Source organism: Mustela putorius, unplaced genomic scaffold, assembly GCF_011764305.1.
Source record: "Mustela putorius furo isolate JIRA1106 unplaced genomic scaffold, ASM1176430v1.1 tig00000698_pilon_pilon_pilon, whole genome shotgun sequence".
NCBI lineage: Eukaryota > Metazoa > Chordata > Mammalia > Carnivora > Mustelidae > Mustela > Mustela putorius.
Genome location: NW_025421449.1, coordinates 4,707,771 through 4,734,456, shown reverse-complemented (window position 1 = coordinate 4,734,456; position 26,686 = coordinate 4,707,771). Strand labels below are relative to the sequence as shown.

The window sequence follows — 26,686 nt, the reverse complement described above, 5'->3', positions numbered from 1 at the left end:
TTTAGAAAGCACAACTAAAGTATAAAGAGGAAGGCTGAAAGTTGACTGAATTGCATCTCAGAGATTGTCATTTCCCTTTATGCCTCTCTTCTGGTCAATGATATTTCTAGTAATAAGTCGTTCCATCTGCTTACAATAAAAAGAATACTTTTTTTCCAGACCCCTGAGTTGCCTCTCTCTCTAGTGTCATCCTATTTCATTTGTTCTAACCTCAGAATATGCTGGAGTGTTGTTTTGAAGTTACTCCCTTCTTGTATAACCTTGAAGAGTCTCCCTATTAACTCTTAAATCACTTAAAAATGTATGATTATAGGCATTTAAAAAACTAGTTTCATACTTTCTTTTTCCTTTCTTTCCTTCCTCAGGCACTCTCCATTTCAGCTATGATAGCCAATGGTACGCTATCTATACCTGCCTCTTAGATGTTGCAGATGTTAGTCACTTTGCCTGGATCCCTTGGTGCCAAATCAGTAACAACAATAAAACAACACATCCCTTTTAAACTCAACCACATCTAGTCCTTTCAGAACTCCAATTCAGAAACTTATCTTCTTACCCCCAACCCCAGAAATATATCTTCTTTTTTTTTTTGTTAAAGATTTTATTTATTTATTTGAGTGAGAGAGAGCACAAGAGGGGAGAAAGTCAGAGGGAGAAGCAGACTCCCTGAAGAGCTGGCAGCCCGATGGGGGACTCGATCCTGGGATTCCGGCATCACAACCTGACCGGAAGGCAATGGCTTAACCAACTTAGCCACCTAGGCGCCCCAGAAATGTATCTTCTTAATGATGTTTAAAAAATATTGCCTCTATCTAGACCCATGATTGTGTTACTTAATAGTATTTAGCATAGCTGGATGAGTTTTTGGGAAGGTGGTTCAGCATTTCCTCCCTGTTGGTATTCCTTACAGTGCTTGCACCATAATGTAAACACTTAACTTTTCTGGGTTCATATATATTTTTTAAGTATTTCTTAATTTTAGTTATAAACTTTTCGGTATTTGCCTTTTTCTTCTCTTTTTGTCTTTTATGTGCTCTCTCACTCTTGTTCTACTTGAGATTGTCATTGTGACTTTTAGTTTTACACTTTTTTTTAAGTAGGTTTACTTAATCTGGGAGTTTATGCCTCATTTAGTTAGGGAAGGGTGAGATGTATGTGTTTGGTGGGGGTCTTGGGGATTTGATGGTGGGAAGATCTGCTAAAAAGTCAAAAGCCTCGGGTTCTGTCAACAAAGCAGTTACCTGGTATCCTATAATTATAAATTACATTAAATTACTTTGTGGTGTCCCAGTGTGGGTGTAGTTCTATATATTTAAATCCCTTTTTTTCCCTCTGCCTCCTATTTAGAAATTAGAGGAATGTTTGGTGAAGCAAATAAGAATTCCTTTTTCCTGGTACTTTGTGTCCTATTTGCATTCTTTAGTGCTAAGGTTTTTTTTTTCTTCTTTTTTTTAAAAAAGATTTTCTTTATTTATTTGACAGACAGAGATCACAAGTAGGCAGAGAGGCAGGCAGAGAGAGGAGGAGGCAGGTTCCCTGCTAAGCAGAGAGCGCGATGAGGGGTTCCATCCCAGGAACCTGGGATCATGACCTGAGCCGAAGGCAGAGGCTTTAACCTACTGAGCCACCCCAGGTGCCCAGTTCTAAGTTTGAAATGTGAAATTCTTATATCATAGATTTTTTTTTTCAAAACAGAAAACTCCAGACTTCTTGAATTTGAAGTACTCTAGAAGAACTTGCCAGTTCTATAAAGTCAGACTTCTTTATGTTGGTACATAATTGTTTAGCTCTAGAACCCAGTATTAAGAACAAGAGGAGACACAAACATGTTCCTAGATGAATCAGAAACTAGCCAACTTTCCCTTAATCTAATGTTTTGGATGAAGGATTTGCCCTTCTGAGTCTGGCTAGAAGATATATATCCCTGCTTTTTCTCCATTTTTTACTTTACCTTGCACCAACCATTAAAATGCCTTTACTGTTGGTCTTATGTGAACACATTTTATATAATATTTTGCTTTTTCTTCTGCTCTCTGAATGTTTGTCAGTATTTTTGTGCCTTGTGACCTTGGCCAGGTACCATCGTATATGTTGTACCCAGAGCTTACAATTGCTTTTGGTGGTTTATACATAATATTTAGGATAATTTATTTCTTTTGGTTCTATAAAATGTACTAGGTTTTTTTTTTTTCCTATTTTACTTTATACTAAGTTCCTAAAGTAATTTCAGCCTTGAAATCTTGCATGCAAATTATTAATGATGCTTTCATTAAAAAAGAATTTGTGTCAGTGTATCTGTCTTCTTACCATAATGCTGATTTAGCAAAGAGAAGCGATTTTTGTGCTGATTACCCTGTTTCTTCTGAATCCACAAATATATTCCCATCTAGTGTTACTAAAAGATATTTCCTGACCTGAACTGTTGTCATGCCTATAGCCCAGAGCTCTTATTTATTATTCATATTGAATCTGCCCTTTTGCCTCCAGCCCCCAGGGTATGATTTTACTTTGGTGTTGGCTTATTTATTTATCTCTGTCCAGGGGAGGAAATCCGTCCTCTGTACTTAGTATGCCACAAAGATTTTGTTCTCCTTCCAGGGATTGTGCTAGAGGCTTTGCAGTGTGCCAAGACGTAGGACAGAGTGTTTTTTGTTATAGGCAAAGGAAAATGCCTCATTGATTGATTAAATTCAACAAATCTTCTCAATTAGTGATTTTTCTTTTAAGAATGCTAGTACAAGGCATCAAAGCCAGGGAATGATGGTGATGGTGAGGTAGGTGGGGAGGAAATAGGTCCTTGTAATATAAGGTGTTGTGTAATGTAAGTCTATATTGGTAGAGCAGTAAGACTTTTGAAAGGGGCAGAAAAATCTGTGTTCTATTGATAGCCCACCTGTTAATTGGGGGGAGATTTGAGAGTGCAGAGAATGAATACCTCAGTATATTTTATGTATGTATCATATAGTTGTTTCTCTATTGGGTATTGAAGCACAAGCACAGGAAAGTGGTGTAAGAAATTACTCATTGTTCATTATCAGTTCACTCCTTTTTTTGGTAGATTATTAGAATAGAAGGTTCTTCATGGTCAGTATCAGAGCAGAGTAAATCCATTATGCTGGACTATTTAAACCAGGAAATTAGATTTCTTTTTATGTATGTATGTATGTATGCATGTATGTATGTATTTGACAGAGAGAGACAGCAAAAGAGGGAACGCAAGCAAGGGGAGTGGGAGAAGGAGAAGCAGGCTTCCCGCGGAGCAGGGGAGCCAGATGCGGGGCTCAATCCCAGGACCCTGAGCTAAAGAGATGCCCAAAGACTAAGCCACCCAGGTGCCCCAAAACCAGGAAATTAGATTTCTGATATGTTCCCTGGAAATTTTAGATGGTAATAAACAGTCCTCACATGAAGAAGGTATATCCTTATGTCTAATGCAAATATCATCTTGAGTTGAACTTGAGTTGAACTTCTTTGTTTTGCTTATCTATGGGATATGAGTGTATATGTGTGGTCTTTTGGTTAACCTTTCTTAGTCTTAAAATCCTAGGAGGCTGTACCAAAATATTCTCAACTAATTTAGCCATTGATATAACTTGGATAGTATAAAGTTGAGTCTTTTACCCTCTTTAAAATTTGGGGTTTAGAATTTTGCAAAATATTCAAATAGAGGGACATGGCTGCAAGGAAAAACATAGTAGATCGTCATGATTCTTTCCTTTCCACAGTTTATGGCAGAACCTGAAACTTAAACAATCTCAGAATCTTTGTGCATATCCAGAAGGGTCCCCCTTTTCATTTTCCTTGTGGAGTAAGTGGTTATGGTATTGATTCTCAAAATTTGATTTAAATACTGTTGGTAATCTCTAAGGTCCTACAGTTTTGATCTTGACAAAAATTAGCAAATTGACTATTATATTTTGTAAAACCTCACCATTAGTTAATGATTTCCCACTATAAGCGATACCATCCTCTGGTGAATTTGGCCTGTCTGTTCTGTGGCTCTCTGTCCAGTGTCTTTTTTTTTTTTTTTTTAAGAGGTAGGGTTTTTTTTTGTTGTTGTTGTTGTTTTAAAGATTTTATTTATTTATTTGACAGACAGAGATTCAAGTAGGCAGAGAGGCAGGCAGAGAAAGAGAGGGGGAAGCAGGCCAGACCCTGGGATCATGACCTGAGCCGAAGGCAGAGGCTTTAACCCACTGAGCCATGCAGGCGCCCCTCTCTGTCCAGTATCTTGAAGTCTTGGTGTTTCTTTCTGTATCTCTGTGTGTATGTGGGTGTCTATCTCTTTTGTACTGGTCACAGAAATGAGTGTGATAGGTAGCTTATGATGGTCTTAACTTTGCCACTGCAAGTCCACAAAGTATTGGGTTATGGACTCAAAAGAGTGCAAATAAAGCCCATGGGGAGATATGGTATTGGTAGGTGAATGTACTTAAAAGGACTGGTATAGGATATGCAGATAATTATCTAATTGTGAAGTCCAGAAAAGGTAGGTATTTTTAGACATATGGTTAAGGAATCCTAGTAGAGAAACTAACCAGCTGTTCTCTGCCTTTTCCAATGTTGGAGCAAGAGTTTCTATTAAATTGACTGGATATTTGATGATATTAAGGAATTATTATTACCTTTTTCTAACTGTTGTAATTATATTATAGTTATGTTTTAAACAAAAAGAGTTCTTCTTCTTTTTTTTTTTTTTTTTTTTTTTTTTTAAGAGGCATGCCCTGAAATGTTTACAGATGAATAATGTCTGGTATTTGCTTCAAAATGATCTGGGAATGGGGTAAGTGGGTGGGTTGTATATATGAGATGAGATTGGCCACAGGCTGATAATTGTTGAAGATAGATAATAGGTACATGGGAGTTTGTTGTGGTATTTTGTCTACTCTAGTATGTTTGAGATTTTCTGCAATAAAATGTTAAAAATCCAATATTATTGTTTTGGGTGCCAAAATGGCAAATATTTACATACTATTCTCTTCTTTGAAAAAGAAAGTTCGAGAGTCCTTTGAACACATAAAACTAGTGAAAAGTTCTCTTTTCTAGTAGTCTTCAAGGAGTAATAGCTCTTTTATCTTTCTTTCAGAGGATTGTGTTTACAAACAGGCTTGATTGGCCACATTCAGGTTTATAAGTTATTAAGTCTCTGATTTCCAGGAAGTGTGGAGAAAAGGAGAGCCAAAATGATGAGAGATTTGGGAAGCCCAGGTCAAGAAGAGAAAACCTAAGAACTGAGTTAGTAGCAGTGCATAAAGTATGTTGTGCCTTTGCAAAAGTTATTGTTGGACACCCTTCAGGGATGAGTTGGACTGCTAACTTTCCAAAAACCTAGGGCCCTAAAGCATCAAATTTAGTGATGGACCTTTTCCTTGACCCCCATCTTCTCTACTCATGACTTCTTTTAGATGCAAGGCTATGAAGTCCTGAGAGAGAAGTAAATAGCTGTTCGCCGCCTAAAGACAAAAGTCTGTGTTTTAGGGGAAAAAACTTAAGCAACAGCTGCATTTGTAGATGCCAAAACACAAAGACTTTCTGTCTTTATGGTACTTTTATGTTATTTACTTGGTTTTTACTAATCCAAATAATTATGTGCTCATGTGGGTAGAATTGTTTGCTCCATGATCCAAGAGAAATGGGTGGGGAAGCACCTGCTTTTAGTCATTAAAGTCTTATTGCTTTTGCACTGCATCCAAGAAAATACTTAACAGACAAAAAGTAATTTGCCTTTTCCTGAGAATAAAAAGGAAGACCTCTTTGGTTTCACTTTGTGAAGAAGAGCTGAGCGAAACCTCAAAGGTGGGTTTTCTCTGTTTATTGAAATGAAACCATCAGGGATCCCATAGGGAAAAGTGATTCCTGGGTTTGGGTTCTTCCTGCCCTTTCTCACTCCCTGCCCCAGAACTCAGCAATTGGAAGAATACCAGTTTTTGTTCCTTATTGGTGCTACCACCTGTTCTTATTGCTGAACTAAATGTTCTTGGCTTTCTTTGGTGTGAACAGGATCTCCCTCTGGGAAAGGTGGGAGGAGGGTAAAAAAGGGAACAGGAGGAGGCCCGTTCCAGCCCTTGTGCTCATGTGAGAGGGACACACAGGGGTTAGTGTGCTGCCCTAACAGAGGGGCTTTGTACTACAGCTTCTTCCAGAGCAGCAGCTACACAGATGCATGCTGGGAGAGCTCAGGCTGCTTCATCCCTGATACACTTGCCTTTTCCTAACAATAGCAGAGCAAGACTGATAATAATAGTTACAATAAAATAAAGAGGATGCAGGCATTCTGAATACATTCAGATATTCATTGTGTATGGAGACCGTTACCTGTAAATAAGAGATGAGAAAAGAGTATAGTTTAGAGACATGATGACACTGAACACAAGTTGAATTTGTTACTACATATCCACCGTGCATGTAGGCAGAGCTCTGACTTTAGATGTTTCCCTTTCTGTGCTGAAACCTTGCTTAGATAGTCATGGGAAATCTGCCTCTTTTAAGTAAGAGCAACAGAAAGAGAAAAGTTTGGTCCTTCCTACCCAGATTTCAGAGACTGGGGAGGTAGCTTAAAGTAGATGCATTTCTGACCCAAGGTCAGTGGCAGACAGGCTCCTTAGTAACCTAAAATATAATGACAACAACAACAACAACAACAACAACAATGGCAGCTAATACTTAGCATTTATACAGCCAGGCAATAGCTTAAGGTATAGATAGAGATACAGATAATTTATTTAATCTGTAAATAACCATAGGAGGTAAATACTATTGCTAATCCTCTTTTTTTTTAAATTTTTTTATATTTTTAAATTTATTTGACAGACAGAGATCACAGGTAGACAGAGAGTCAGGCAGAGAGAGAGGAAGGGAAGCAGGCTCCCCGAGAGCAGAGAGCCCGATGCGGGGCTCGATCCCAGAACCCTGGGATCATGACCTAAGCCGAAAGCAGAGGCTTTAACCCACTGAGCCACCCAGGCGCCCCGCTAATCCTCTTTTAAAAGAGGAAACTGAAGCCTAGAAGGTTAAGTAGCTTTTCTAAGGTCATAGAGATGGTAAATAACAGGACTGGAATTATGAACCCATGTAGTCTGGTTCCAGAGTCCATGCTTTTAACCATTACTCTATACCATCTCTCAGTGGAATCCTGTCCTTTCTCAAGCAGGGTCATCTGAACCACAGACCACACAACATGACTGGAGTGACTATTTTAATTCTCTTTGATTAATAACATAGCTACTGCTATGCATAGGAGAGAAGTTAGTTCATTAGGAATTGTTGATGCCTTAAAGTATTATGGCTTAATTCTTGAGGGACCTCAGCTGAGAAAGACTAACGGGGCTGTAGTTGGCAAATATTACATTTGTGCAGAACTGTCATGAAGCCAGTTTTGGACTCTGGACAAAGAACCAAGCCTCATCCATCCCATTCTCTAGAGATAGAGCCTTCGTTAGCAGTAATATCTTAGTATTAACCATTGAGAACGGCAAGTTGGGATGTGATAATGGTCACTTACTGTTTTCAGTGGTCAAGCCACCATTACTTGTAGAAGCAGTCACTGCTTCTTTGGCCACCTTTTCCTTTGTTTGTCTGTTCCTCTGTTTCAGAATCCTGTAGGTCACTTGGTATAGATATCTAGTTGTCCTCTGAGAATGTTTAACTGTGGACCTAGACCATTCCTTTAGATCTAGTTTAAGGGTCAATGATAGATATTTTTCTATTTCCAGCAATAAATTATGGAAGGTCCTGCCTTGCCTTTACCTGATCTTAAATATATTTGTGAAAAATATCTAGGTTAATCCAAAATAACTTAGAGTACTTATAAAGATTTCTTCCAGTTCCTAGCTCATAAAACAATACTAAATATGTATTATTAGTACTGTCTCCTCCACATCATATAGAATCCTTTGTAGGGAATAATAGCAGGTTATGTAGCAAATTGTTCTTGAGCTGTTTTGGGGGTAGATGTTCAATGTGTATGAGGAGGAACAGTGTTACTGAGAGAATAGAATGAGGAAAAAAACAGTTCGAACTTGAAGTTAGCAGAATGAGGTTAAATCCCATTTTGTATTACCAGTTATATTACCTTAAGAAAATAATTTCAACTTTTCTAGGTGATTCTTTATTGGCTTTTAAAAAAGAGGGGACTAGGGATACTTGGGTGTCAGTAGGTTAAGTGTCTGACTCTTTTAAGATTTTTTTAAAAAATTTATTTGACACACACACACAGAGGTCACAAGCAGGCAGAGAGGCAGGCAGAGAGAGAGGGGGAAGCAGGCTCCCTGATGTGGGGCTCGATCCCAGGACCCTGAGACCATGACCTGAGCCGAAGGCAGAGGCTTTAGCCTACTGAGCCACGCAGGCGCCCCAAGTGTCTGACTCTTGATCTCAACTCAGGTCTTGATCTCTGGGTCATGGGTTCAGGCCCCATATTGGGCTCCCCACTGGGCATGAAGCCTACTTAAAAAAAAGAGGGGACTTATTTATCTTAATAAGGGTGCCTGGGTGGCTTAGTGGGTTAAGCCACTGCCTTCGGCTCGGGTCATGATCCCAGGGTCCTGGGATCGAGTCCCACAACGGGCTCTCTGCTGAGTGGAGAGCCTGATTTCCTCTCTCTCTCTCTCTCTGCCTGCCTCTCTGCCTACTTGTGATCTCTCTCTGTCAAATAAATAAAATCTTTAAAAAAAAATAATATCTTAATAAGATCTACCCATATCACATCATCCATCCATCCATCCATCCATCCATCCATCTATCCATCCATCCAAAACTAGTTATTGGTTGCCCTCTATATGCCAGTATCCTTCTAAGTGCTGGGAATAATATAGCAGGGAATTAAAGGACAAAAATTTTCTGTCCTCACACTTAAATTCTAGAGAATGTTGTCAGATAATAAGTAAGTAAAATATATGGTATTACAGATGTTATAATACATGCCACAGAGAAAAATAAAACAGGTGAGGGTGGAAGGTTTGAGGAAGAGGGGGTGGCGCTTGCAATTTTAAATAGAGTGATCAGGGGACGCCTGGATGGCTCAGTTGGTTAAGCATCTCCCTTTGGCTCAGGTCACAATCCCAGAGTCCTGGGATCAAGTCCTCATTGGGCTCCTTGCTCAGTGGGGAGCGTGCTTCTCCCTGTGCCTGCCACTTCCCCTACTTTTGCTCTCTCTCTTTTCGACAAAATCTTTGAAAGAAAGAAAGAAAGAAAGAAAGAAAAGAAAAAAGAAAAAGAGGTAAATCAGTCAGGAAATACTATATAGTGAGGGTAGTATTTGGATGAAAAACTGATATGTGAGTGACTGAGCTGCTTATAGTTCAAGTAAAATGAGGACCAAGAATTGACTATTCTAGGTTGATGAGGCCTCCTATTCTTAGATCATATAAGTAGGTTTATAAAATGGTCTTTTTTCTGGTCTCATTAGTAATTCTGAAAAATAACCAAGGGTTTCTTTTTATATGAAGAAATTACTATCAAGAATGTTAGTAAGTTATACTCTTTGGTGTGTCAATATGTAACACATCATTGAATTTATTGTTTTTCTGGGTGTTTTAGTGAGGATCTGGGCCATGTGATGGCCCATATTGTAGTTTTTATGGGGAATGTCTAAAACATATTCTGGACCATATTCTAGTTTTTGTGGGGAATGTCTAATACTACTTGAGAAGGACTCATCAAGCCAGGTGCCACTTGTTGCCACTCTGTTTCCATTCTCTGGATATCACATTTATTATTGTTTCAGATCAGGTAAAGATGGAGGATATAGATACATTTAATTACACCAAAATTAAAAAACTGGTCCACATAAAAGACACTAGAAGACTGCAAGAAGATATTTGCCACAAGTCATATTCACAAAAGATCCAGAAAAACTAAATGTAGTTAGAAAGACTCAAATTAACCAGTCTGAGTGTATTAATTAATTGCTGACAAGGATATGGGGAAATTTATGTATATTTATTTACCTGTAGAAGTAAAAGTTGACATAGCTTCTCTGTAACGGCAACAAATTAGCGGCTGCCAAAATATCTGTCAATAAAGAAATAGATAAATAGATGTCTCATAGACATCTGATCAAATACAGTCCAGCAGGGAAAAAGAATGAATTGTGTGTGTGCGCACGTGCGCTCGTGTGTGTGTGTATAAATTATGGACAGTTCTCAAAAATAACGCTGAATTTAAAAAAGTAAAAGTGTGATATTTTGTATATAAATAAAAATATATGTAAAAGTATTTAAGGGTATATATATATATGTACATGTGTGTACACACACACATACACAAACACAAATACACAGGTATATAGAAGTATTAAAAAACAGAAGACTGCGCAACAAACTCATGATAGTGAGTGGCTGGTAGAGAGTGGGTGATCTTTTTTTTTTTTTTTAAAGATTTATTTATTTATTTATTTATTTGAGAGAGAGACAGTGAGAGAGAACATGAGCGAGGAGAAGGTCAGAGGGAGAAGCAGACTCCCCATGGAGCTGGGAGCCCGATGTGGGACTCGATCCCGGGACTCCAGGATCATGACCTGAGCCGAAGGCAGTCGTCCAACCAACTGAGCCACCCAGGCACCCCAGAGAGTGGGTGATCTTAAATGGGACTTCATCTGTAGATTTGAACATGTTGAACATGTTGAACGTGTTTTCGTGTTTATTTCTAGGTATTAGACAAGTCAGTCTTTGTTTTATTATTGTCCCTTTGAGTAATTCTAAATTAGGAGAAGGGGGCCAAGTTTCATAGGATGAGTCCTCAGAGTATTATTTACCAAACCATTTATATATAATGTCCTTATTTACTATGGATCTTCTACCTCTGTATCAGAGGAAATGAGGTAACCCTATATTACATTAACTCATGACAGTGGTCTCTCCTAATGTGTTCTTGATGGTATCACAGTCAGATGGGAGAGCAAGGATCCCTGCTAGCATAGATCATGCCCTTTATTCTGACTCTTGATTTTTTACTTTGTTGCTAACTTCAAGCATGTCAACTCATGGAAAGTACATTGGTTCCATTGTGAAAAGCACGGAGATGCTAGCTTGACAGACTGGGATATGTAGAAGCTTAATAATAACAACACTATGCTTTTTTCCTTTGTCTAACCTCTTCCCTACAGGGAATCTTTAACCAGTTTCAGTGTAGTAGTGAAAAAGTGCTTCCATCTGACACTCTCCGCAGTGCTCTGGCAAAGACTTTCCAGGATGAACAGCGTTTCCAGCTGGGAATTATGGATGATGCTGCGGAGTGCTTTGTAAGTGTTGGCCTCTGGACCTCTTTGATATGAGGTGAGACTGTTGATGGTCTCCATCAAGGACTGGGTACTTTACTGTAGTATTTACTCTGCCCTTGTATCTACAATTAGAACTAGGAATTTCTGGAGTTTTTCAGAGCTCTTGGGTGTCTCTCTTAATGAAGTAGGAATTGCATAATGGGTTTGTTCTTTTTCCTTTGGGTTTAGAGTAGTTTTGTGCTTGCCATTTTATAAAACAGTGGCTCTTGCCTTCAGAGGAGAAGGGCTTATTAAAATACACATTGCTGTGTCCCACTCCCTTGAGTTTCTGATTCAGTAGGTCTGGATTAGGGTCCAAGAATATCTAGCTCTAACAAGTTTCCAGGTGATGCTAATACTAATGCTGTTGGTCTGGGGACCACTGTACTTTGTGAACTCCTGCATTACTAATAATTAAACAGAGAATAGCTGAGTCCCTAACACAAGTGTAATACGCTGTTTAGGTAGCTACGTTGCTCCCAGTGACTTTAGTAGAAGACTCTTCGGAACTCTGGGTTTTAATTCTATCCATCAGCCTTCAAAAGACTGTGTATCCATTTAAAAAAATCTATATTAAAAAATACAGAGTGATCTATATTCCATTACAGGGTAAAATGTCACCAGAATCAGAGTTACTCCTGAGAAACTGGATCATTTACTGCTGGTGGGAATGTAAAATGGTATAGCCACCATGGAAAACAGTTTGGCAGTTTCTTAAAAAACTAAACTTGCGGGGCACCTGGGTGGCTCAGTGGGTTAAGCCTCTGCCTTCGGCTCAGGTCATGATCCCAGGGTCCTGGGATTGAGCTCTCCGTCGGGCTCTCTGCTCTGCAGGGAGCCTGCTTCCTCCTCTCTCTCTGCCTGCCTCTCTGCCTACTTGTGATCTCTGTCAGATAAATAAAGAAAAAAATCTTAAAAAAAAAAACTAAACTAAACTTACAAATTATCATATGGTTCAGCAGTTGCATTACTGGACTTGTATCCCAGAGAAATGAAAACTTAAGTTTATACAAAAACCTGTACATGAATGTTCATAGAATCTTTATTTGTAATAGTCCCAAATTGGAAACAACCCAATGCTCTTAATGGTGTATAGTGAAACAAACTTTGATACTTCCATACTAGGGAATACTATGCAGTAATAAAAAGGAATGACTGACTTACACATCAACTTGAATGGATTTAAAGGGGATTATGCTGAGGGGAAAAAACACAGTATCAAAAGGTTAAATACCTACCATATGTTTCCATTTATGTAATATTCCGAAATAACAAGCTTATAGAGATAAGCGAATAGATAAGTGGTTACTAGGTGTCAGGGTTGGAATTGGGTGGGTAAGGCTGTAAAGGAATAATGTGAGGGAACCTTGTGATGAAACAGTTTTATATCTTGATTGCATGGTTGTTATATGACTCTTTACATGTGAGAAAATTGCATAGAGTTATAGACACAAATAAGTGTAGGTAAAACTGGTGAAATCTAAATAAACTCTGTAGACTGTATTGATGTCCATTTCTTGGTTTGGTTATTGTAGTATAGTTATGCAAGATGTTACCACTGGAGGAAAGTTGGTGAAGGGTATATGGATCCCCCACACACAATTTTTTTGAAACTTCCTATGAATTTATAGTTACTTAAAATTAAAATTTTTTTTTAAAGTAGAGGTATTCTTTTTTCTTTTTAAAGATTTTATTTATTTATTTATTTGTCAGAGAGAGAGAGAGAGAGAGAGGAGTGAGAGTGAGCACAAGCAGACAGAGTGGTAGGCAGAGGCAGAGGGAGAAGCAGGCTCCCGGCTGAGCAAGGAGCCCGATGCAGGACTCGATCCCAGGACGCTGGGATCATGACCTAAGCTGAAGGCAGCCGCTTAACCAGCTGAGCCACCCAGGCATCCCTAAAGTAGAGGTATTCTTACCTTCCAAGAGGATTACTATTTCTCTGAGTAAACTGCCTACCAATTTGTGCATTTTTTCTTTTAAGTATCACTGATACACTGCTTTTGTTTTTTCCCTATTAGGAAAACCTCCTGATGAGAATTCACTTCCAGATTGCTGATGAAACCAAAGAGGATATATGTACTGCCCAACACTGCATCTCCCACCAGAAATTTGCAATGACATTGTTTGAACAGGTGAACCTTATCTCTATCTACATCACTTCTTCTTCAAGAACACTTTATGCTGGGATGTGGGGTATTAGATGGGTGCCAAAACAATTAATGACTGTGGCTGCTTGGTTTTGCTTTTTTACCTGGGCCCAGTGTGTGTGTACTAGCTGTGGTGCCACTTCTGATCCACTGCCTTTCATCCAGATGGTACATTACATCTCCACCACTTCCCTTTGGTGAGTCTTAAAGGGTTATCTGTTTGTACCCTTAGGTACTTCGTAAGTGATTGAGTTTTCACTGATGGCATCCATATAGCTTTTATTTTTATTGCTAAGACTATGCTATATTGTAGGAACTCAGAACAACTTTAAAGTAACCTTTGTTCTTTTCCGTCCTCTCCCAACTTTTCTTAGGTTCAGTTCTGGTCAACAAGGTGGGAGGTGAAATGGGGATTCTATGAGCTTTGGATTTTGGGACAGGCGCTTATTGTGTTTGGGACAGTGAAGCTGGTCAGGATAAGGGCTTTGGTATAGTGGGCATAGTGGGCAAAGGAAGAAAATCAAACATGTGAGTTAGGAGTTTGTATGAATAATCTATTTGATTTAGTTATAACTCTGAGTAACTTCTACCATCATCTTCTACCCTTCCATTCCCTATCTTGAAGCAATCAGGCTATTTGTATGCTGGAAAGACGAGAAAAACCCTCACCAAGCATGTTTGGTGAACTGCTGCAAAATGCTAGCACCATGGGGGATCTGCGGAACTGTCCGGTGAGTTAAGTCAGGGGTAGAGTTTAGAGTTGGAAGAGGAGCCCTAAGATTAATGGAATTGAGACAGAGCCAGTGGGAAACATCTCAAACTAGTCTTATATATGTATTTCAGAGCAACTGTGGAGAAAGGATTCGGATTCGCCGTGTGTTGATGAATGCTCCACAGATTATCACAATTGGACTGGTATGGGACTCAGACCACTCAGACTTGGCAGAGGATGTCATTCACAGCCTGGGTACCTGCCTTAAGCTTGGTGATGTGAGTATTAGTTACCTTTGTCTCTGACTTGGAGTTCTTGTATCTTAGTATTGCTTAAGTGCAGTGAAAACTAAACACAAAGGTATATCCTAGATGACAAATATTATAGAGTTTTGGACAAGTATACTTATTATATGTGTACACATACATGTGCATGCATGTACCTGCTCACATACCTCCTTTGGGTAGGTGGGAAAGGCTTTTTAGGAAAAATGGGATTACGTTGGCCTTGAAAGACAGGATGTATAAAGCTTAGCTACTGATAAAAATCAAGCAGTTTATAGAGTTATTATGTGCCCTACTCATTATTTATACCCATGTAGAGTAGGAAGGTGTATTTAGCCACAGGTGGAAATAAGGTCAAAAAAGTGAGCAGGCCTGACTAGAGCTGCTATGAGAGGTGAAGGGGTTAAAATTGGTGACCTGAGTTTTATAATACAAAATTTACAGTGAGGAACCGATGTCTGTTGAGAGGATAAGGAAGTAGCTTGGAAGAAAATTGAGTGGTTTAGTGGTTTTCTGTGCATCTATTCAGAGAAATAGGGAAAAAGACTTCAAGCCTGTTGTCCTTAACTTTGTCAGCTCCATGCCCTAGTAGGTACAGCCAGGGTTTTCCTTCAGTTCAAGAGAAGAGCCAGAAATTCTGTAGTTTCCTTTCTACTGGTTTCTTTCTCTTACAGTCCTGTGAGTGAGGAGATCTCTTGTCATTCTTGAATGTCACTAAGCTGCAACTGAGAATAAATGAACTATCTGGGACCTTATTTTAGGTCTCCTTCCCAAGGAATCTCTGACATGAGTAGGTTATGCACAATTAAATCTTCTTTTTCTAAATTTCTGTAGTCTACATCTTCTGTATTCTAGTTTTGTTTTATTTTTATGATTTTCTCACTCATATAAGTTTCTCAAGGCAAATATCCTTTTCTTCAATTTTTTTTGTGTATGTCTTAGAACCTATGGCACTGCTAGACATCTACAAATTGAAGTACTGATAACCAGCATGGTGGTATTGCTCCTTTTAAGGGCATTGTTACCCTTTAGTTAGGGTCTCTGCAGGAAATTTATATTTGTGGCACCAGCTGATAAATAACTTTTGAAACTTGAGTGTTTTTGTTTTGTTTTGTATTTTTCAACTTTGATTCCTCTTATGATAAGCATCAGCAATAACATATTAATTGAAAGTATGAAGAAACATCACCACCTTACCAGTTTACTGCCACTATCTTTCTTGTGTTTTGTCTTTTTAGGTTCATTTCTGATGATTAGTATAGACTAGGGAGAATTTTAGACTGAAGAGTGGAGAAACAAGTCAGTACCTCAATAAGAAATGATGGAGTCTGCGGAGAGGTGATTTAAGAGGGTTGAGTATGTGACTGTTTTTTCCATTTTCTTTTTTCCCCCACAGCTGTTTTTCAGAGTGACAGATGACCGGGCCAAGCAGTCTGAACTGTACTTAGTAGGAATGATCTGTTACTATGGCAAACATTATTCTACATTCTTTTTCCAAACAAAGATCCGCAAATGGATGTATTTTGATGATGCTCATGTCAAGGAGGTAGGAATATTTAAGCCCTTCTTAAAGTGTTTGGTGGCTGCAACCAAAATAACTAGGATAATTACTTGTCTTCTTGTCTTGAGTGTTTATTTTCATTGTTTGATGTCTGTTCACCTATCTGTTGAATTTATGAGAGGGTCAGTCTTGTCTTCTCCAAATAGATGGCAAGTTTCTCAAAGATAGGATGGATATATTTTCTGTTATTTTCTCTGACTTCTCACCATGCAGTCAGTACAGTTCTGCGTTTATAGTTGACAACGGGGTTTTTTTTTTTTAATGTATTAATTGGTTGATTTGAGTGAGAACAGTTTAATGCCTCAAATTAGGCTAGAAGGTTAGCATGAAATTCAGAATTTCAGAGTTCAAATTATCAGTGGGTAATCCTTTGTCCCAGAGCTGCTATCAATTATTCTCTGATTGTTACCTCTCTGAAGTACCTTAACATGTTTTGGGAATAGTGTAGGAAAGAAAAAATGGGGCTATGAGAATATTTAAAGCTGGAAACTTGTTACTGTTTAAGTCACAGAGTCCATGACTGAAGTATTTAAGGTGATCTGTATAAGTTAGGAAGCTTCATGAGGTAAGATTAGCAGGAGGAGATTCCTGACTATAATTTACAGCAATCCATGGACATTAAGCAGTGTCTTCTATAAATAGTAAAGTCTGTCACATTTCTTGATTGTCTCTGTTTTGCTGTTGTAGTTTTGGGGAATTTATATGAATTCTTTGAGCTTTAGCATTTTTATTTGAAAAATAATACTTATAAGATTTTAAACGAGATTTATATGTAAAAAGGATTTTTTTAGTTAAAATAATAATTTAGTTATAAATGTATGAAATTAGCACTATGCTAGTTGTTCAACTCTTAAGAACACACCATCTCAGAATGTGACTGGTTCAAATTTAAGAGAGGGCGAGTTTAGGGATTTGATTGGATTGTTTCCATGCCTCTCCTGTCACTGTTTTGCACTGCTTTGGCAGTGCTGAATCCAGCTCAAAGCTAAGGCCGAGGTTCAGCTGTCTATTCTAAGCAGTTTGACATTTTATGTCCTGCCATGTGTGAACTCTGAAATGGAATGTCATTTATTCTAAGGCAGCCTGTGAGAGTTTCTGCCTGCTGTTTAGCTTCATAAAAGTGATTTTAATATTTAGATGAAAATTATATAATTTATAGAAATGATAGAATTGCAAATTTCAAGCAAGGGCTTTAATCTGTGAAAAGAAATTGATCACCAAAGCAGCTGAAGTCCCCTCACATAGCATGTTAACCTTTGAGAGCTTTCATTTATATCTGATCTTGATGTTTCACAGGAATAAAAGTAATTTTATTAATCATTTCTACCTCTTACAGGGTTTTACGCTTTCTAAAAGGATTTAACAACAACAACAAAAGATTTAACAAAAAATTTATAAAATTTAGGTCTAAGGTCTCTTTTGTGGTTTCTTTACCCAATTTTTGTCTTTTTGTCATTCTTATTTTCTTTAGAAAAACAGAATGGGAAGATATGTTTTGGATTGTGGATACAAAATATAACTGTCATATTCTTCTGATTGTTTCTGGTTCAGATTGGGCCCAAATGGAAGGATGTGGTGACCAAATGCATCAAGGGGCATTATCAGCCTTTGCTACTGCTTTATGCAGACCCACAGGGTACCCCAGTGTCTACCCAGGACCTGCCTCCCCAGGTTGAGTTCCAGTCATACAGCAGAACGTGCTATGATAGTGAAGATTCAGGTGAGCAGTCTAGCTCTTTACTTCTTCCTCCTTCCTTCCAGTGTGATCGCTGGACAGTTATGACTCATACTTAAATCATGAGCCCAACACAATAGCCTAGCCTGTAGATAGAGGATCCGTTAGAGATGGAAAGAAGTGCCAGCTCGTGCTGAAGCCCAAGGTGTGCCAGGCTTTGTTTCCTTCCGCCTTCAAGAATGTTGTTGCCTAAGTCACCTGGCCCTGATTCAAAAGTGAGAAGGCAATTAGGTTGATTTAGCCTGAAGTAATTAGTTTGTGAGGAAGACTCAGTGTTTAACCTTCTAATAATATAAGATGACTGATTCTTGCTGTCAATTTAACAGTGACTTCAGCAAATTGTTAAGACCGAGAAAAATTTTATGTGTTACTACAAGACTAGTCATTTTGTTTGGGATAAGAGATTTTTGTTTTAAAATGCCAAGCGTAGTAGCAGTATCCTTCAGCCTATGAATCAGATTTTCACTTCTAATTCAACTGTTTGCAACTTAAATCACGTTTTCCTGTAGAAACAGTTTGCAGCTTGATGGCTGAAGTCTCAGGATAGCTCAAAGAGGCTTATAATGTATTAGAAATATAACCCTAATAGTTTCGGCTTGTTTTCTAAAAAGGAGGAAAAAGAAATACCCTTTTCATTTTCTAGATCTAGGACTGCTCTGGAGTATAGTTTTGAAAGAGAAGATGCTTGTTCTTGAAATTTTTTCCCCTACCTTTTGTGCTTCCCTCCCACTTGGCATCTGGCGTTCTTCCCAACCATGTACCTACTCAGACCTTTTTCTCCCTTCAGTCAAACACGCATTTCCCCTTTTGTGTTTTTCTGAGCAAGTTGTTCAGAGAAAAGTAATCTGATTGAACTGATTTACTCCAAAGGATATATAACAGCCCTAGGGCGCTGGCACCTGGGTGGCTCAGTCCTTAAGCGTCTGCCTTCAGCTTGTGCCTACATCAGTCTCCTTGCTCAGCGGGATGCCTGCTTCTCCTTCTCCCACTCCCCCTGCTTGTGTTCCCTCTCTTGCTATCTCTCTGTCAGATAAATAAAATCTTTATAAGTACGTAAGTAAATAAATAAATAACGGCCCCATAATTTATCAGATATATTAAAAATGCTTACAATGTTAATTAAATTTTTTTTTTAAAGTGACATTTCTGGCAGTGTAGGAGAAAAATGATGGGCTGGGAGGCAACTGGTTATGTATGCCAGGTTGGCCTGGGACTCTCCATCCAAATAGATCTTACTTTTCACAACTTTTTCCTTTCTTCCACTTTCCCCCATAGGTTTTCTAAAAGCCCCACAGTTTTTCACAGTGGCAGGCAAAGTGAGGGCTTCAGCAAGGTAGGGGCAGGAGTGGGAGGAATTGTTTGTGTGTCTGGGTTATCTGGAAGTTGGGTGTTGGGAAGAACAGCTCTGGTATATCCTTCTCACTCTTCCATTTAGGAAATTCTTGCCTTATGGACCCTTGTTGCCATCCAACTCTTTGCCTTCGCTATCACTGTCCTCTCTTTCCTTACTTTTGTGTATGTGTCTCCTCCTTCCCTCAGGGAGGGAGCCCTCCATCTCAAGTGACACTCGAACAGATTCCTCAACGGAGAGCTATCCCTACAAACATTCCCACCATGAGTCTGTGGTCAGTCACTTCTCTTCTGATTCTCAGGGGACAGTCATCTATAATGTGGAGAATGATTCCACGTCTCAGAGCAGTCGGGACACAGGTAGGGAGTTATACAGTGGACGCTGCTTGCCTGATTCAGTTCCTACATAGAGATTCTCCCAGGGAAAAGAAACTGGGGCAAGTTAGAAATGTTAGTCATGGAAAGGGAGAAAGGCACAGAATTTGGGTAATTGACTGGGATGAAAAGAAGCAACACAACTCTGAATGAAACAATGATAACTCCATTACACATATGCCTATTAACACCAGCATGTCAGTAAGAATGATTGTAATGTGATTGATTATTGATGTGATTGCTTATTTCAAAATCTGCTTTTTGTTCTTCCTATATTCTCGATCCCTGTCCTTCTCATAGTTTTCCAGTAACATTTGTTGCCTTGCTCCTCATCATGTTTTCATGTCAGGCATTATCCCAAGTGGAGGGCTTTAAGAGAAGGGGCATGTTTATGGGCATGGGACACTTGCTCATCACCTTGCTGGACTTCCTGAAGGACAGAAAAGCAAAAGAAGGAAAGCTAGCCTGTTTGTTACTGTGCTCTCCATGCAGAGAACATTCTTGAACTGTTCTGTTAATCTGTAGAAGAATGTGCCTATTGTCAGTGGAAGAAATCAGTACAGAGCATGAAAGGAAAAGAAGTGCATGACTCACTGCTGAGATGAAAAGTTTATCACCTAATGCATCGAACAGTGCCCATATTCTTAGAGACTTGGGAATTAGTGAGCTCATGGCTTCGGATTGGTGGTTCCTACTCTGTGCTTGACTTTTTTTTTGAGGTTTTTATTTAAATTCCAGCTGTTAACATACAGTATAATATTAGTTTCAGGTATACAATATAGTGATTCAACACTCGTCATAGAGCACCTGGTGCCCATCACAATGAGTGGCACTTCTTAATCCCCATCACCTATTTCACCTTTTCTATAAATATTTGTAGTATGTATCTCTAAAATCATTTTTTAAAATGTCATTATCACACTTAAAAATATTAATAGTTCCTAAAAACTAAATAACCAATGAGTGTTCAAAAACATAAGTATCTTGTAATTTTTAAAAAAATTTTTATCATTTTTTAATGGTTTATGTGCTTTATTCTGAATCCAAGTGAGACCTACACTTGATAAGTCTTTTGCATTTCTTTTAAGCTATAGGTTTCTCTATTTTTCCTGTAGCTGATTGTTGAATAACTAGGTATAGTTTGTCTTATAGATTGCCTACATTCTGAAGTTTGCAGATTATATTCCTAAGGTAAACTCTAGCATGTTTCTCTGTTCTCTGTATTTCTTGTAAATTGGCAGTTGGATCTGGAGGTTTGGTTAGATTCATGTTGAATTTCTTTTGATGACTATTGCATTAGGTGATTACTTTGATTTTTTTTTTTTTAGACTGTATTTCTGAAACTGTGAATCAGGGAGAAGCCAAATAACACGATAAACAAGGCATATTTTCCAGGAGAGTCAGGTTTATATTAAAGGTTTGTGAATGGCCAGGGGTAGGGGAGTGTACTCCCATTGGTATAACATTTGCAGATTTAGTTGCTCCAAGTTATTTCCTTCTTTCTGAAATCTTTCCTTTGGGCCTGGAGGTAACAAAGGATCAGATAAAGCAATAGAAGATTACGTTGGTTAATTTCTTGAAAATAGGTAGCATATCACTACCCCTGCTGGTACGTGAATTTGTACAAAAATTTTCATATATTAACTTATGAAAACAAATTAGCGCTTGGTGCATTTGAAAACCTAGAGGCTTTTCTCTAAATCTGTTTTCTAATTTAATTCAGTTGCTTAATTCACCTTTGGCTTCTAGCAGTTTAGATTGATTATATCCTTTATAATCTGACCTTTGCTGTTATCATATCATACATTTACATTCTGTGGCCATGAAGCAGGGCAAGTCATGTAAAAGAGCCCATATCTCCTGGGCTTCCCAGTGATCAGTACTGAGGAATTATGAAGTGTAATCTCTGGGTAAAACCAGGTTTGGTAAAGCACTCTTTGGAGATGGGAATAAGAATTATTCAAAGTTCAAATGCCCTTCTAAATGATTCACATTTAAGGAAGATTTAGAACTGAATCTTAAAGCCACCCACAATCAGAGCGCTCTTGTGGGCAAAGGCTGGGGAACCTGGGCAATACCAGATGTAATAAAAAATTAGGCTTTACTCAGTATGTGTTGGTAAATGAAAGGGAGGCTCTATCTTTTATTTATTTTAGTGAAAATATGTTGATACATGACATTTTTATACAATCTTTACAACTGTCACCTTTTAAAAATTACCAAGTAATGTGTCCTTTCTGGGTCACTGGGAAAGATTATGAGCAGAATCAAGACTGGTAATTGGTCAGGAGACATTGTCAATTTGCAGGATTCCATTTAAATACTTGAGCTTCTCTGCATTTATCTGTATTCCTGCTACACTTAAATCAGATAGCCTTGGCCTCTACAGCTTCTGATTCATGGGTATACTAAATTTGTAGCACTGTTATGAATCCCAGAGGGAGACTAGGTTCTCAAGAGGATGGAGGTCAGTCTCAGAAACCAGCTTACCCCCATTTCCTTGTTCTTTCAGGACACCTGACTGATAGTGAATGTAATCAGAAACTCACATCCAAGAAAGGATCACTGATAGAACGCAAGAGGAGCTCCGGCCGGGTTAGGAGGAAAGGCGATGAGCCACAGGCCTCAGGGTACCACAGTGAAGGCAAGCCATTCTGCACTGTTTGTCTTTCTTCATTCACTCTGGCAAACTTGTGTCGTACTCCAGACTGGCTTTTCTTTTCTGCTTTCACACTTTGGGGTCTGGGTATCTGTCATCATTTTAAACATTTATGTTTATTTAATTCTTTGTGTTTTTAGGAGAAACACTGAAAGAGAAACAGGCCCCTAGGAATGCCTCTAAACCATCCAGCAGCACCAATAGACTAAGGGATTTTAAAGAGACAGTCAGCAATATGATTCACAACAGACCATCCCTGGCTTCTCAGACCAACCTAGGATCCCCGTGTGTGGGGAAGGGAGGAGACCTGACTGACAAAAAGCCTCCTAGGAACCTGTCTTTACATTGTCGTGACTGGGAAGTAGAGAGTACCAGCAGTGAGTCAAAATCCAGTTCTTCTAGCAAGTATCGTCCAACATGGAGACCCAAACGAGAGTCTCTGAATATTGACAGTATCTTTAGTAAGGACAAAAGGAAGCACTGTGGCTATACCCAGCTTAGCCCCTTTTCTGAGGATTCAGGTGAGGAGATAATTAGGGAAGAATTGGGCTTTTGAATAAAGTTGACTTACGTATTTAAAAAACCTGGATTTTCTGGTATACTTAGCAAGGTACATTTTTATGCTGATGCTTTTGGAGATAGGAGTTCAGTGAAGGAGTAGCTGGGGGGAGGGGTTGGTTATGTCTTAATTTGAAGCCGATGCTAAAAATACCTCCTTTTCCATACTTGTCCTTTGATCCGGATAGCTAAAGAATTTACGCCAGATGAACTAAGCAAGCCACCTGCTTACGACGTTAAAACTGGTGGACCAAGCCCCCAGTATAAGCCCTGGGGCCCCGCACGGCCAGGCTCTCACCTTTTAGAACAGCACCCTCGCCTAATACAGCGAATGGAGTCTGGCTATGAGAGCAGTGAGAGGAACAGCAACAGCCCTGTCAGCCTGGATGCAGCCCTGCCTGAGAGCACCAGTGTCTGCAGGTATTGTTTGGCCTTTGAATAGCGGCATTGTCCCTTGCAGCAATGTGAGCCACCAGGAGGCTTTTCAACACACAGGGGTGGAGAAATAGAATTTATTAACAATCAACTTTCTTTCTTTCTTTTTTTAAAAATTGAAATAAAGTTGATATACCATGTATTAGTTTTAGGTGTACAACATAGTGATTGGACAATTCTGTATATTACACTGTGCTCACGGCAGTACATATGGTGACCATCTGTCACCATAGAATGTTATTACAATATTATTGACTATATTCTCTATGCTGTACTTTTTATCCCCCATGTAATTGTACCTCTTAATCTCCTTCTGTTATTTCACCCTTCCCCCAACATTCTTCCCTCCGGCAACCACCAGTTTGTTTTTGTATTTGTGATTCTGTTTCTGTTTTTTATTTGTTTGTTCATTTGTTTTGTCTTTTAGGTTCCACATCTAAGTGAAATCATTTAGTATTTGTCTTTCTCTGACTTACTTCACTTATTTCACCAGTACCCTGGGATCATGACCCGAGCCGAAAGTAGAGGCTTTAACCCACTGAGCCACCCAGACGACCCTCCATTCATCTTTTAATGGACATTTAGGTTGCTTCCATATGTTGGCTGTTGAAAACAATGCTACCCTAAACATGGTCGAGGGTGCTCTGTCAGCTTTCTATGACAACAGCACCCTCTGCTGGAAGAAGGAGCAAAGGCATTTGAGAAAGGAGAGAACTTGATTATGTGTAAAATAATTACTTAGTAAATAACTTGTAATGGAAGAATTAGTGAATCAAAATATAGTTCTATGATCAGAGAGAAAATACAGTTGGTATTTATTCTTCCATTTAGGATGGTTTCTTTCTTTCTTTCTTTTTTTTTTTTTTAAAGATTTTATTTATTTGACAGAGATCACAAGTCGTAAGAGAGGCAGGCAGAGAGAGAAGAGGAAGTAGGTTCCCTGCTGAGCAGAGAGCCCGATGTGGGGCTTGATCCCAGGACCCTGAGACCATGACCTGAGCCGAAGGCAGAGGCTCAACCCACTGAGCCACTCAGGCTCCCCTGGTTTCTTCTTTTTAAGAGTCACAGGGATTCTGTGTTTTGTAAGTCAGTGATACTCATAATTCCAAAAGGTAATAATAATGATTTAATAGTATTCATTGTACCTTATTCCTGGGGCACAGTTTGCTTTATAAATTTCAGGTTTTCATATGCTGTTTCTACTGAGTTGCCACAGAGGCAAATTTCTTAACAGAGTTGCTGTTTGCAAAGAGTGACTATATCTTCTACAAGGGTGTTAGTTACATCCTCATATTTTCCCACTGCTTATCACTCAGCATGGGATCCAGAATTGTCCAATAACCTGTTAAGTTTACACATGAGGGGGTGCTTGGGTGGCTCAGTGGATTAAGCCGCTGCCTTCGGCTCAGGTCATGATCTCAGGGTCCTGGGATTGAGCCCCGCATCGGGCTCTCTGCTCGGCGGGGAACCTGCTTCCCCTTCTCTCTCTGCCTGACTCTCTGCCTACTTGTGATCTCTCTCTCTGTCAAATAAATAAATAAAACCTTAAAAAAAAAATTTACACATGAGAAGATGGCTGCAGAGGTATAAGAAAGAGGAAAGCAATTCATATGAGAGCTTATGTTTATTAATATATTAAATAAATTTTGTGCCAGGTAGTGCTAGATGCACAAAATATGAATGAGGTGAGATAAGATGGGGGAACTACTTTCAGAAATAGTTTAGCAGGTACTTTAAGTATATATTAGCTTGATTTTTTTTTTTTAAGATGTTATTTATTTATTTATTTGACAGAGAGAAATCACAAGTGGATGGAGAGGCAGGCAGAGAGAGAGAGAGAGGGAAGCAGGCTCCCCGCTGAACAGAGAGCCCGATGCGGGACTCGATCCCAGAACCCTGAGATCATGACCTGAGCCGAAAGCAGCAGCTTAACCCACTGAGCCACCCAGGCACCCCTACTGTTGTTTTTTTTTTTTTTAAAGATTTTATTTATTTATCAGAGAGAGAGAAGGGAAGAGAGCGAGCACAGGCAGACAGAATGGCAGGCAGAGGCAGAGGGAGAAGCAGGCTCCCCGCTGAGCAAGGAGCCCGATGTAGGACTCGATCCCAGGACGCTGGGATCATGACCTGAGCCGAAGGCAGCTGCTTAACCAACTGAGCCACCCAGGCGTCCCCCCTATTGTTGTTTTTTAAAAAGATTTTTTATTTATTTAGGACACCTGGGTGGCTCAGATGGTTAAGCATCTGCCTTCAGCTCAGGTCATGATCCCAGGGTCCTGGGATCAAGTCCTGCATTTGGCTCCCTGCTTCTTGGGGAGCCTGGTTCTCCCTTTGCCTCTGCCTCTGTCTCTCTCTCTCTCTGTCTCTCATGAATAAATAAATAAAATATTTTTTTAAAGTATTTTATTTATTTTTAAAAACATATTTTATTTATTTATTTGAAGATTTTATTTATTTATTAGAGAGAGAGGGAGCGCAAGCACAAGCAGGGGAAGCAGCAGGCAGAGGGAGAGGCAGGGTACCCGCTAAGAAGAGAGCCTGACGTGGGACTCGATCCCAGGACCCTGAGATCATAACCCGAGCTGAAGGCAAATTTTTGACTGACTGAGCCACCCAGGAGCCCCTGTTTTTTGTTTTTTTGAGGGAATTTAGTTGTAGGAATGTTGCAGGTTATCACTCTTCTGATGTTTTCACTAAACTCTGGTTTGCTTTTGAAGGGATCCAAGTGCTAAGAGATCAGCTGGGTTGGCACCTTCCTGGCGTCATATCCCAAAGTCTCACAGCAGTAGCATACTGGAGGCAGACTCCATAGCATCCAGGAGTAACTGGACAAAGAATCAGCCCTTCTCAGGTAAGCAGAAAGACACTGGGTTTCGAGGGCTGGATTTGACTGCCAATTCTATTTGGAAATAGCCTTATCTGAGCCCATCTGAAATTAGAGGACAGTTGTATCTTAAAATCTCCATCAGTATGTAAATATGGAGGCATTTGAGCCATTCCATCTTTAGATTTATCTGTTTTTTGTCCTTCATCATGGCTTGCCTGTTTGTTCTTTACTATTTGGGGAGAGCCCTTGTGGGAATAAAAAGGAACAGAAATATGGTGAACAGTGTCAGTAGCACCTGTAATCCTCAGAAGAATAAGTTCTCAGGTTTTTTCCCTTGGTATAGAGGAAGCCTCATGAGAATGGATTTCTCATTGTTTAGTTCTATGAGTTGAGATGACAAAGGGAGACATGAAGGCTATGGGTGAAACTAGGGAGTAAGTAGGTCAGACCTATCCTTATCCCTGCCTCTATATCCTATCCAGTATCCCTGTTTTCTTTTCCCTAATTGAGTGCCTTGTGTCCTCATATTCCCTCCTCCCTTTTTTTTGGAAGAGTGCATGGGCAGGGAGAGGGCAGAGGGAGAAAGGGTCTTAAGCGGACTCCACACTGAGTGCCGTGCTCAATCCCATGACCCTGAGATTATGACCTGAGCCGACACCCAAGAATCCAATGCTTAACTCACTATATCACCCAGGCGCCCCTACAAACTCTCTGTTTTACTGGATGTTTTACCAGCTCTTTAAAGAGATACTGGAAGTTAAGGCTGAGAAATTGACTTGCTTGAAG

General features: G+C 39.3%; 1 protein-coding gene across 21 annotated transcripts in view; it reads left to right on the top strand.

Moving 5' to 3' along the window:
- USP54 (ubiquitin specific peptidase 54) overlaps nucleotides 1-26,686 on the top strand; it is a 122,740-nt gene that overhangs the window by 71,959 nt on the left and 24,095 nt on the right. For 16 of the 21 annotated variants that reach the window (XR_006607702.1, XM_004769431.3, XM_004769430.3 and 13 more), the window contains 12 exons: nucleotides 11,105-11,239; nucleotides 13,276-13,389; nucleotides 13,519-13,601; nucleotides 14,030-14,135; nucleotides 14,248-14,394; nucleotides 15,797-15,946; nucleotides 17,513-17,681; nucleotides 19,236-19,406; nucleotides 21,934-22,065; nucleotides 22,221-22,601; nucleotides 22,827-23,058; nucleotides 25,791-25,924. Coding sequence is in view for 20 of the 21 variants with exons in the window: in XM_004769431.3 (XP_004769488.1) it covers nucleotides 11,105-11,239; nucleotides 13,276-13,389; nucleotides 13,519-13,601; nucleotides 14,030-14,135; nucleotides 14,248-14,394; nucleotides 15,797-15,946; nucleotides 17,513-17,681; nucleotides 19,236-19,406; nucleotides 21,934-22,065; nucleotides 22,221-22,601; nucleotides 22,827-23,058; nucleotides 25,791-25,924 (1,954 nt within the window). In the remaining variant the exon portion in view is untranslated. The remainder of the gene's footprint in view (nucleotides 1-11,104; nucleotides 11,240-13,275; nucleotides 13,390-13,518; nucleotides 13,602-14,029; nucleotides 14,136-14,247; nucleotides 14,395-15,796; nucleotides 15,947-17,512; nucleotides 17,682-19,235; nucleotides 19,407-21,933; nucleotides 22,066-22,220; nucleotides 22,602-22,826; nucleotides 23,059-25,790; nucleotides 25,925-26,686) is intronic. The other 5 variants (XM_045083478.1, XM_045083479.1, XM_045083477.1 and 2 more) reach the window with 2 other exon arrangements.